The 12,358-nt window shown below is 51.6% G+C and overlaps 1 protein-coding gene across 1 annotated transcript in view; it reads right to left on the reverse strand.

Annotated features, from left to right (window-relative positions):
- The window catches only part of Dnah10 (dynein axonemal heavy chain 10), a 121,154-nt gene that overhangs the window by 15,991 nt on the left and 92,805 nt on the right, over positions 1 to 12,358 (reverse strand). The window contains 8 exon segments of the mRNA XM_051161444.1: positions 570 to 717; positions 912 to 1,133; positions 1,283 to 1,500; positions 3,277 to 3,413; positions 4,766 to 4,947; positions 8,435 to 8,609; positions 10,323 to 10,484; positions 11,184 to 11,381. Coding sequence (XP_051017401.1) covers positions 570 to 717; positions 912 to 1,133; positions 1,283 to 1,500; positions 3,277 to 3,413; positions 4,766 to 4,947; positions 8,435 to 8,609; positions 10,323 to 10,484; positions 11,184 to 11,381 — 1,442 coding nt within the window.

The following is a 12,358-nucleotide window of genomic DNA, read 5'->3' on the forward strand; positions in this document are numbered from 1 at the left end:
GGGACAAAGCACCCACACATGCTACACCACCATTGAACCCCTACAACATAAAAGACGCCAACCACAAAAGACTAAATCCTAAATGGTCCTGTCCATAGGAGATATCCAATGTAGACAACGCCATGGAGACAGAAACTATATTGGCAGTTGCCAGTGGCTGGGTAGCAGCCACTAAGAGAGACCTTATTGTTCTTGGTGGGGGCTGGGATGGGGGTAATAAAAATATTCCAAGCTGACTCTATTAACTCTTATAGGATTCTGCAAATGCTCTTTAAAAGCCACACAAGTGTCAGCTTTGAACAACTGAGAGGCTTGCTGAGTGAGTCACATCCCAATGAAGCTATCACCTCAGCCTCCCTCCCCACCGACCCCTACACCCCCCATCCCCCTGCCCCCACCACACACACAGTGGAGCATTCTGGGACACCTGTCCTGGGCAGAAAGAAAGACAGACAGAAGACATGATCTTTGTGATAAAAATGCTTCCATCCTGAGCCCCTAAGCAGATGATGGGGGGAGGGGCTCCCTGGTCTTCAGGTGGGGTTCAGGGTGGGGCAAAGAGATCACACCCGTAGGTTGTTCTTCTCCTCCTTTCTTTTGATCCAGTTGAGGGCCTGCTGCTGGGGGTCAATGCACAGCGGGAAGCGGCTGGCCCGGGTAGTCAGGATACCATTCTGAACCGAGAGCTCATCGGGGGGAAGGCCCTGGGAGCCCCACCTGTGAAGGACAACCACAGGAAGATGGACTGTCCCCACCACGTGGTGAGCCCAAGGCTGCAGGCCATGGGGCCAGCCTCCTAGAACAATCCGTGACCTTGCTAGGGACGCCTGGGCTTCCCAGGCCTGCAGCCCATCCCCCACCCCACCCCTGGGTGATGCCCCCTGCAGACCCCTCTGGGTTAAGTGTGGTACCTGCTGATCTCAACATCATCCGTGAGGAGGTTCTCCAGTCGGAAAGGCTGGCTCAGGGGGATGTTTCGATCCAGGATGTCATTCCGCCACACCTGGTTGACCATCTCATCACGAAACTCCCAGGTGAAGGCGCCTTCATAGCTCAAGAAGGCTGCACAGAGCAGGCAGTCGCCCAGGAGCTTCACCCTTCTGTGCATCAGCTCATCCAAGTCATTCAGCCACCTGCCGGGGACAGGGAGGTGGCCGCCGGGAGCTCGATTCTGGCCTTGGCCAACGGGAACCTGCTTCAGTCTCCTCTAGCACACTGGAGCACGGGACGCGTTTGTGCAGCTGGCGGTGCCTCCCCTCATTAGGCGGGTGCCGCCTCTCACCTGACATTTTCAGACCCCAAGCCGGAGATGAGCTTGTCAGCCGCGATGAGCCGCCTCTCCATGATCTCGGCCTCCTCCTGCAGCTTCTGCTTCTCCAGGATGGCGGCCTCATACTTGGCCCCCAAAGCCTCCAGTTCCTTCTGGATTGCCGCCAACTCGTTCTGGATCCGGTCCAGCTCCCGTTTGGTCAGGTAGAAGTTCCGCTCCAGCCGGGCCACCTGTGCGGAGACAGTGAGCAGAAGGTGGCAGAGGGCCGGCCATTGCCACCTACCTCAGTGGTCCCCAACCTTCGGAATGCTTTGGCCCTTTAATACAGTTCCTCTTGGTGCGGTGACCCTCCCCCCCCTCCGACCATAAAATTACTTCCATTGCTACTTGTAACTGATTTCACAGCTGTTAGGAATTGTAACGTAAATTTCTGATATGCAGGGTATCTGATATGTGACCCCTGTGAAAGGGTCATTCAACCCGAAAAGGGGTCTCTACCCACAGGTTGAGAACTGATGACCTACATAAGACAGCGGGCAGACAGCGAAGGGTCTCACTTCCTGGTGTTCATACTGTGCGCCTGTATACATAGTGGGGCAACCATCTGCTATGTCAAGACACATGAGTGTGTGTGTGTGTATGTGTGTGAGTGTGTGTGTGTGAGTGTGCGTGTGTGTGTGTGTGTGCACGTGTGCACGCACATGCACATGTGGGTGAATTCACCTGCACACACTGTCACATACACACACACACACACCAGAAGTGGACACTGAGCATCCTGTTCTATCACTCTGCCCCATTCCCTTGTGTCTTGGCTAGTCTAGAGGCCAGCAAGCCCGAGCAATCCTCCGGTCTCCGCCCACCCCACCCCCAGTATGCTGGTGTTACAGAAGCACATGGCCAACCTCGCCTTTTACACGGGCGCTGGGGATCTGAACTCGGGTCTTTACACTCGCACAGCAGGAACTCTTGCCCCTGAACTGTTTCCCCAGTGTGACGCATGGTTTCTCTTATGAGCCATTCTCAGCAGTAAGAGCTCTTGAGTCATGTCAGAAAAAAACCAAAACCAACCAAACAAACAAACAAAAAAACCCAAAACCCACATCTAACCCTGCACTCAAGATAGCTGACATCTCAGGTTGTGTGTCCTGAAGGCACAGGGACGGGGCTTAGTGGTTCTTAGTCAATACTTCAAGAGAACGCCTTGAAGATAATCCAAGGTCTAAGGGGTCAGAGTCTAATGAGAATCTGGAAGGTGATGGGATCCAACTGTGACCTTCAAAATTAGTTCCACCCAGTTGTTCACTATGGGGCTGGCCCTGCCCACCAAAGGGCACATGACTGACTGGGAAAACTTCTAGGGGGCAATAGGCATCTAGTAGACAGAGACAGGAATACTGCTGAATATTCTACAACTCACAGGCTGTCCTGGCAGGAAGGAGAAGCTAGCCCTACAGCCAACAGTGTGGAGGCTGTGTAGCCGCCATAGCTTGGGGTATGGCTACAGCCCCTCTGTACTCTGCACACAGGCCTCAGCCCTGTCCATCCTGCACAGGCTGTGTGAGTGACAGCAGTGGCCAGCCTCTAAAATCTTTATGTGGTTTCAGATTAGAACCTGCCAGGATTTTGTTTTGTTTTGTTTTTGTTTTTTGAGACAGGGTTTCTCTTGTCCTGGCTGTCCTGGACTCACTCTGTAGACCAGGCTGGCCTCAGACTCACAGAGATCCACCTGCCTCTGCCTCCTGAGTGCTGGGATTAAAGGCGTGCGCCACCACACCCAGCCCTGCCAGGATTTTTCAACAGTACTATGGACTCTTTTGTGGTGTTGGTTTTTCGAGGCAGGGTTTCTCTGTGTAGCCCTGGCTGTCCTGGAACTCACAGACATCCTCCTGCCTCTGCCTCCTCACTAGTGCTGGGATTAAAGGTGTGCGCCACCATGCCCGGCTTACTATGGACTCTTGAACTCTGACCCCGGGGGGACCCAGGGCCGTGACCCATTGACTCACCTTTTCTCTCTTGGGCTTGATCTCCCGGAACACATCACAGTACCCCATCACGGCCTCCACGAACTTCAGCATCCCTAGCCCTGCCTTGCTCACGGCCTCCATTTCCTCAATTGTGGTATTAAGAGTCTTTAGGAGGCCTGGAGGTCAAACACAGTGGTGTCAGGCTCCCTCCCAGGGTAGATAAAACTGGACATAGCGAGTGTCACAGGGCCCACTCACTCCGGGTCCCGCAGTGTGGAACTGAAGGTGGGTATGCAGGTAAAACTGCTGCCACCTGGGATTCCATGTGACCTCACATGACCCCGAGATCCTACTGGACACCTGCCAAGCTCTGGGGACCAGGAGCTCTCAGGAGGTTCAGACAAGCAGGTGAGTGTGATTCAGAATTAGGGTGGGTATTGGGGCACATCCACCATCACCCCAGCCATTGTCACAGAGCTGGGAGTCCACCCAGTGGTATCCTGGGGTGCAGGGGAACCTGGGACCTCACAGTTTCATTAGTGTCTGTGTTTCACTTAAGGGACCTTGAGAGGGTGTTTTTGTAGCAAGAGTCTTTCTGCTTTCTTTACAAAAATTATTTTCTGCAGGGCGCAGTGGCGCACGCCCGTAATCCCTGTCCTCGGGGAGGCAGAGGCAGGCGGTCTCTCTGAGTTCAAGGCCAGCCTGGTCTACAAAGAGAGTCTAGGACATCCAAGGCTACAGAGAAACCCTGTCTCAAAAACAACACAAAACAAAACAAAACCCTGTCTCTGCCTCCCGGAGTACAAGGATTACAAGTGTGGTGGAGGGTGGGCCAGGTGTTTGTAAGTGTCAGTTGGGGTCAGATAGCAACTTTGCGGAAGTCAGTTCTCTCTCTTGGGTTCTGGGGGGCCTTATTCAGGTCACCAGACATTATGAATAAGCATGTTTATGTGCTGAGCCATCTCACCAACCCCTCTCCCTCCTTTCTTCCCTCTCTCCCTCCTGTGACGGGTCTCATGTAGTCCAGCCTGCCCTTGCACTACTTCCTCCAGCTCCACCCCCTAAGTGCTGGGACTCAGGTGGCAAGGACCACACTAGTTTGTCCAGTCTGGGGATTAAACCAGGGTTGCTTGCCAGCTGAGCCATCCCCAATCCCCTGGAGTTGTGTACAGCTGTGACAGTGTCCTCTATGGGGACATTACCCCTCCTGGCAGAGCCCCAGGCAAGGCACCTGGGCGTTCTCTGGCCAGAGGCACATCCTGCTGACTGCAGGTGGCACTGCCCTCCGCCTGCCTGGCCCCTGGGTTCATACAGAGGCATGACATTGGCAAGAGGCACAAAGGGAAAGTGCTGAGCCACACAGAAGGCAGAGGCAGGGTCCAGTTCCCATCAATTCCTGGTTCCCTGACAGGGGGAGCTAGATCCACTGCGGAGCCATCTGTAAGTGGCCAACAGCAGCCTCTGTCTCCCATCAGCCATTGCGCTGCTCCACCTACAGGGCTATGGTGCCATCCCAGCCCCCACTCACCTTTGATGTTCTTTACTTGACCCTGGGTGATAGAGTCGAAATCGATCTCCATGAGGGACCTCAGGAAGTTGGGGTCGGACATCATGCCCTTGGCTGTCTTCCAGTTAAGCTCCTTGTAGCCTTTCATGATAAGGATGCACTCGCAGACGGTCTGCACTTGCTTTGGGGGCTTCGCAAATGACCTGGGGGACAAGAGGGCCCACGTTCAGAGTAAGAAAGGCCAGGACCTAGCCAGAATTCTCAGGAAAAGATGAGGCAGGCAGAAGGGTTCCCTGGTGGTGATGGCCTCAGGATAGAAGAGGAAGGAAGATGGGCCAGGGAGGGTCTCATCTGATAGCCCCACACCAGGCTCCTAGAGGACAGCAGGGGACAAAAGCAGAACAGGAGCCATTAAAATCCCAACCCCAGTGCCTAGGTCAGGGTGGAGCCTGTTTTGTTTTGTTTGTTTTTTCTCTTTCTTTTCTTTCGTGTGTGTGTGTGTGTGTGTGTGTGTGTGTGTGTGTGTGTGTGTGTGTGTGTGTGTGTGTGTGTGTATATGTGTGTGTGGTTTTTCGAGACAGGATTTCTTTCTGTTATCTTGGCTGTCTCGGACTCGCTTTGTAGACCAGGCTGGCCTCTAACTCAGAGACCCACCTGCCTCTGCCTCCCGAGTGCTGGGATTGAAGTTCTGCACCACTGTTCCTTGATAGGGCCTAGGTTTTTAGTCATACTTTGCTTCTACTCAAAACCTGGCCTCTGTGACCACTGTCACCATCACAGCCAGACAGCTGGAGCTGCCAGCCCTGGGAAAAACCCCATCCCAGGTCCTGAAGCCACATAGGCCCTACAGGCAGGAGCATAGAGAGAGGGCAGAGCTGGAAGTAAGGCCAACATCAACCCAGCCTTGAGGTTTAGCAGGTTCAGAACTGGCCTTGGGTGACCAGGGAAAGCTTGGCTTTGAGGGACACTGGACACTTAATGACACAGGCAACAAAGCATGCCTGTCAAAACCATACCATTAAACTAACAGCAACATCGTGTGTGTGTGTGTGTGTGTGTGTGTGTGTGTGTGTGTGTGTGTGTGATGTGTTCCCATCTTCACTCCCCCTGTCACTGTCAACCCACTCCATTCCTGGAGGAGGATGGGACAAGAACCCAGTTGTCCAGTAGACAATGTCCAGGTGACCACCTCTGCATCAGAAGTTAGCTGCAGATGTGGGGGCGCTGCTATTCCTTCACAGGGGAGCAGCACACACTGCTACCGTTGCCACCCATAGCCTTCTGGTTTACACCTAAGGGTCCCTACAGAGAGGACTAAGCATTCTAGAGAGACATTTTAAGGAATTAAAGGACTATAAAGCTGTCCATATGACAGTTCCTTGCATTTAACATTTAAATGACCCATCAAAGCCAGATTGTACTTGGGGCCGGGGGCAGGGGATAGCTTCCAGGCACACAGTGAACACAAGGAAAAAATAATACCCTGGAGCAGAGGTTCTCAGCCTGTGGTGGAGACCCTTATGGGGTTGAATGACCTTTTTACAGGGGTTGCTTAAGATCAATGGAAAACACAGATATTTACACTATGATTCATATCAGAGGCAAAATTACAGTTATGACGTAGCAATGAAAATAATTTTATGGGGCTGGAGAGATGGCTCAGTGGTTAAGAGCGCTGCCTGCTCTTCCAAAAGATCCTGAGTTCAATTCCCAGCAACCACATGGTGGCTCATAACCATCTGTAATGTGATATGGCGCTCTCTTTTGGCTTGCAGAAGTACATGCAAGCAGAGCACTGTATACATAATAAATAAATAAATAAATAATCTTTAAAAAAAAGAAAGAAAATAATTTTATGTCTGGGGGTGTCACCACAACATGGGGAATTGTATTTAAGGGACACAGAATTAGGAGGTTGAGAACCTCAGCACTAGACTGACAAAAGATTTAAATATTTAAATAAGAAAAAAGAAAAAGAATAATATTTAAAACTACAAGAAGCTGCCCTGGGGATGTTAATTTAGGTCTCACAGTGGCATTTTACCTGTGTCATAGTCTAAAAGCCACAACATAAAATAGTGTTAAACAATGCCCCATAAACCAAAACATGTGTAGGGAAACCAAACACACACAGACTTCACTAGCAAAGCCAAACGCCCAGTGACAAACTCAGAAAATATGTACAACCTGCCTTATGGATCTAAAGATAAGCTCCATTTTAAATAAAATCTTTGGGTGGCTTGGGTTGCACCTTGATAGTACATCATTTGTCTAGCATGCTTGAGTGCAAGCCTGAGGTACGTTCCCCAGAAGCACACACATAGACACATACACACACAGACACACACTCACACATGCATACACACACACACAGGCATGTGTATGCACACACATACAGATACACAGACACACATGCACACATGCACACACAGACATACACACATGCACATAAACACAAACACACAGGTACACAGACACACACAATATAGACAGACACACACACACACATGGGCATGTGTATGCACACATATTCAGATACACAGACACACACAATATAGACAGACACACACACACACATGGGCATGTGTATGCACACATATTCAGATACACAGACACACATGCACAGATGCACACACAGACATACAGGCATATAAACACAAACACACAGCTACACAGACACAGACACACGCACATTATGGAAAAACAAAAGCAGTCAGAACAATGCACTCCAGAAAGGAAAGCCATGTGACCCTTGCTTTTTTTTTTCTTTTAAACCACACATACAAAAAAGGCCACCTCTTATGAGAGAACTAGAAATGAAGTAAAAATGACATCTAGGGGGTCCTCTCTGGTGAAGAAACAGGTCCAGATGTGGATTCGTGGGGACCATCCACTGTGCACCCTGGAACCCTGTTTGCTGTGTTCTTTCTAGAGGCAAAAAAATAAGAGGCGAGCGAAGACACAGCAGCAGGGGTCCACTGAATAAAGTATTGCAACCACGCTTCGGGATGCCCCCAGCCAGTTGGAAACACCAAGGAAGCCAAATCCTGTATTAGGGCGCAAACACAAAGCGTTAACGTTGAGTGAGATGGCTCAGTCTGTAAAGGCTCTTGCCACCGAGGCTGATGATCTGAGTTCAGTCCCCATGGTCCACACTCTGGAAAATGTCCTCTGACCTCATGTATCACAGCTCATACACATACTCGTATATGAAATAAATTTTAGATGATAAAAACACACAGAGCATAGTGCCAAGAAGAAAGGATGCAGACAGGGACCACAGGATGCACAGGCAGCCCTCACGCTCCAAACCCTGATCCCATAGTCAGGACCTTGTAAAGCTGGTTGCCTTGATCCTAGATTAAAGCTTTCTGGCTTGTACCCAAAGAAACCCTGTCTCGAAAAAACAAAAACAAACAAAGAAAACAAAAAACTTTCTGGCTTGGGGGCTAGCCCAGATAGCTCAGTGGCTAGAAACACTATCTGCTTTTTCGTAGGACCAGGGTTCGATTCCCGGCACCCATATGGTGGCTCACAGCCGTTCTCCTTCTGGAACCTGGACTCCTTGGGTCGTATTTCCTGCCCTCAGGGCCTCTCCTCGCTGTCTGTAAGTGGGTGGTGGGGTGAGCACAGAGCAGGTCCTGAGTGAGCTCCAGGAGTGCAGATGGGAGCAAAGGTGGTGGCTGGTACCTGATTTCAGTCACATCCGACTTGTCCAGCTTCTGCAGCTCCAGCTTGGCAGCCTCCAGGATGGGCATGACCTCAGCCAGAGCCGTCTCGGCCTCGGCCTTCTCCACAGCGATGATCTTGTTCTGTTCCTCAATCTCCATGGCCTTCTCCTCCGCCAGCTTCTTCTTCTCCTCCGCTGCAGGGGGAGGGGACTGTGAGATTCTGGCGTGCTGCAGACAGAGCCTAAGCCCTGTGGGAACCTCAAAGCCAGGCATGACCATGAGGGAGGAGTGGCCCCGGGGGGAGTGGCCCTGGGGGAGTGGCTATGGGGGAGTGGCTATGGGCGGGGTTGGGGGGGGTGAATAGAGGCCTTAGGAGGAGTGGCCATGGGGAAAGTGGTCATGGGGGAAGTGGCTATGGAAGGAGTGGCTGGGGGCGGGGTAAAGGCCATGGGGGGAGTGGCTATGGGGAATGGCCATGGGGGAGAGGTCATGGGGGGAGTGGCCATGGGGGTATGGTTTCAGGTGTTCATGAAGAGGACCCATGTCGCATTTTCTGCCCTGTTGTACCCACTTGGTCCCATGACAGCCCCACCCAATTGCCCCTGGACAATGCTGGCCAAGGACCCTGGCTTGCCTTCTGACTTAAGATGCCTAGAAATGGATCTGTTTCCCTTTCTCTGCCTCTCCCCCACTGTCCGACCTCTTTCTCCATCTTTAAAAATACTTTCTCCAGGGCCGGAAGGATGGCTCAGAGGTTAAGAGCACTGTCTGCTCTCCCAAAGGTCCTGAGTTCAATTCCCAGCAACCACATGGTGGCTCACAACCATCTATAATGAGATCTGGTGCCCTCGTCTAGTGTGCAGGTGTACATACAAGCAGAGCACTGTATAAAATAATAAATACATACATACATACTTTTTCTGACACTTGGTCTACTTGTGTTCACATGCCAGAGACTCAGTTCTCTCCTTCTATCATGTGGGTCCCCAAGATCATGTGGGTCCCCAAGATCAAACTCAGGTGGCAACAAGCGCCTTTCCCACCGAGCCACCTCATGGCCCTTTCTCCCTCCATCTCCCACCCACCCCCTAAGCTTCTCTACCCCTCCCCATCCCCCCACTCCCACTTTTATTCTTGCTCAGGTCCAGCCCTAGAGATGCCCCATCTACAGGCTGCAGGCCCCTCTGTCTCACTTCCTCTCATCACTGTCTCTGTGCCTGGTGACACTGCTCACGGCCTGACGTCACTGTCACTGGCTTGCACTCTGGCTGGCTGCTAATAAGTCATGGATTTCTCTCAGAGCTAGAGCTCAGCGGTGCCAGTCACACGGCCTCAAGGGAGAGGACGGTGGCCTCCAGGCTCACAGCCACTGGAGCCTCAAAGTGAGGCCTTATTGGGAGTGATTGCATTAGCAAAGATGAGGTCACATGGCTTGGGGATAGCCCTGTTTTAGTATATGGTGCCCTCATGAGAAGCCTCCGCTGAATTACCACAGTGCCCCCTTGGGGAGGCAAAAGCACTAAAAACAACAAAATGTTTTTCAAAATTAAACAGACGGGCGCGGGGTGGCACACGCCTTTAATCCCAGCCCTTGGGAAGCAGGGGCAGGCGAATCTTTGAGTTCAAGGGCAACCTGGTCTACAAAGAGAGTTCCAGGACAGCCAGGGCTGTTACACAGAGAAACACTGTCTCGAAAAATGAAAATAAACAAAGATAAATTAATTAGTTAAACGAACAAGCATGGAGACGCTCATGGAGGGTGCCCTGTGCCGCGGGAGATCCGGCACTAAGGCTTGCTAATGGCCGCCTCCAGCACAGCAGTCTCACAGCAGAGTCTTAGAGGAACCCGTGCCCCCCAGGCGCAGGCTAGTTAGTCCCAGGGCTGGTGGCCCACCCCAGGCACTCGCCTATGGCTGTGTTGGTGGCGATTTCCTCCAGCAGAGTCTCACAGGCAGCTGACTTCTCGGCCAGGACGATCTTCTGCTCCGCCAGCTTCTCGTTCAGCTCGTCCAGCTGCACGGTGGCCTCCTTCAGCTTGTCCAGCCCCCCCTCCAGACGCTTGCACTGTGCTGGGGGCAGGCAGCGCGGTCAGGGGTCCAGCCTCCAGGGCAGGACCTTGCATTAGCCCCGTTGGGACCCATCTAACAAGAGGGAAAGGCACTCGCTTCTGCAAGATGCCATAACCCTGGTCTTGCTCCTGGACTGCTGGCATTTGCCAGCACGAATAGACTGGTAAAAAAAAAATACTGGTTCGTTTGTTGTTGTTTTTGTTTTTTGTTTTTTTTTTTTGGTTTTTCTGAGCAAGATATCTCTGTGTAGCCCTGGCTGTCCTGGAACTCACTTCATAGACCAGGCTGGCCTCAGACTTAGTGATCCACCTGCCTCTGCCTCCTCAGTGCTGGGACTGAAGGCCTGTGCCACCACTGCCTGGCTAACAGTGCAACTCTTAGCCAGCAGTCAGAGCCCTTCCTAAAAAGCCCTTTGTAGCAGAGCACACAGGGGAATGGGGGACATCCAGGACAAAAAACAAAAAACAAAAACAACAAAAAAACCAAAAAACAGACCTGCAAGCACAGGGCTACCCAGAACGAAAAGAGGTGTCGTCCTCACAGGGGTGAACCGCCCCCAAAACGCAAAAGCCAAATCTGATCTGTTTTGCCCAAACATAAGGATGCCAGACCTTGCAGAGAAGAGCCTACTCCTGAACCCTGCCCACCTACCCCTGCCTACCCCGTCCACCCCTCCCCGCCCACCCCACCCTTGCTCACCTATGTTGTACTGGGTTTTCTCATCTAGCAGTTTTGAATACGTGTTGATAAAGTCTAGATAGTTCTTTGGCGTCACGTAGTTGCTGCGCCTCAGCTTCTGCTGAAACTGCTTGCTGAACTCACCTACCGACTGGTGGACCATAACCACGTGCTCCACAAGGTCTTCAATGTTATCTGTGGGAATCATGGGGTTATCCCCTGGAGAGGACGGAATGGAAAAAGTGGAGATTAGCAACAGGGGGAAGAGGACTAGAGGCAGCTCAGTGGTGAGTGTCTGCCTAGCAGATGAGGTGCTCGAGCCTGACTCCAGAAAACAAACAAACAAAAAAAGGACATGGCTCCAGGAAGTGAAATGTTGACCCCAAAACTCAAGAACTCCACTCCCAGAAGTGTGCCTGGAAGAACTGGACATAGAACCTCCAAAAGGCTTGTGAATGTCAATATTCACAGCAGCAGAGTGCTAAGGAAAGAGGACCAGAACCAGAACGGTAGGTGAATAGCAAAGATGTGGCACGCCCATACAGTGGAGTACTATTCAGCCATGAAAAGGGGCAAAGGATTGATGTGCGCTACGTTGTAAGTGATCCTCCAGAAACACTCTACAAAAAGAAAAAAAGCTGTACACAGAGACAATGTGCATGTGTCCCCTTACATGAGAGTCATGGACAGGAGAGACTCAGCGTGACAGGAAGCAGGTTAGGGGTACACGGGGCCTGGGGAAGGGGCAAGTCTGTGTTTAGATTGGTGCAGAGCTCCAGTTTAGGATAACAGAAAGTTCTGGGGAAAGATGGCAGTAGTGGTTGCATGACATTATGAATATAATCAATGCTTCAAGTACATTCAACATGGACAGAAGGAGAAAGTTTACAGTAGACATATTTTCCCTAAGCAAAAAGTGATGTCACCAAGAACTTAATTTTAAAAAAAGGAAATGAGCAGATATTACTTGTGGCAACTTCCGGGACCTATGATCTGTTGCTGGTGGTTTCTCTAACACAGAGGCCAGCGCTTCTGCCCTGGGATCAGGAAGCTCTGCCTTTCCCAAGGGCTCAGGTGCCCTCAAGAGAAGCTGGGCCTTCAGGGGTGGGGCCCACAACCATCTCCTGACTGATCCCCCAGCCCAGCATAAAGGCCTCACCCATGGCAGCTGGGTAGGTGGACTCAGCCGCTCTGGG

This window comes from Acomys russatus, chromosome 19, assembly GCF_903995435.1.
Source record: "Acomys russatus chromosome 19, mAcoRus1.1, whole genome shotgun sequence".
Taxonomy (NCBI): Eukaryota; Metazoa; Chordata; class Mammalia; order Rodentia; family Muridae; genus Acomys; species Acomys russatus.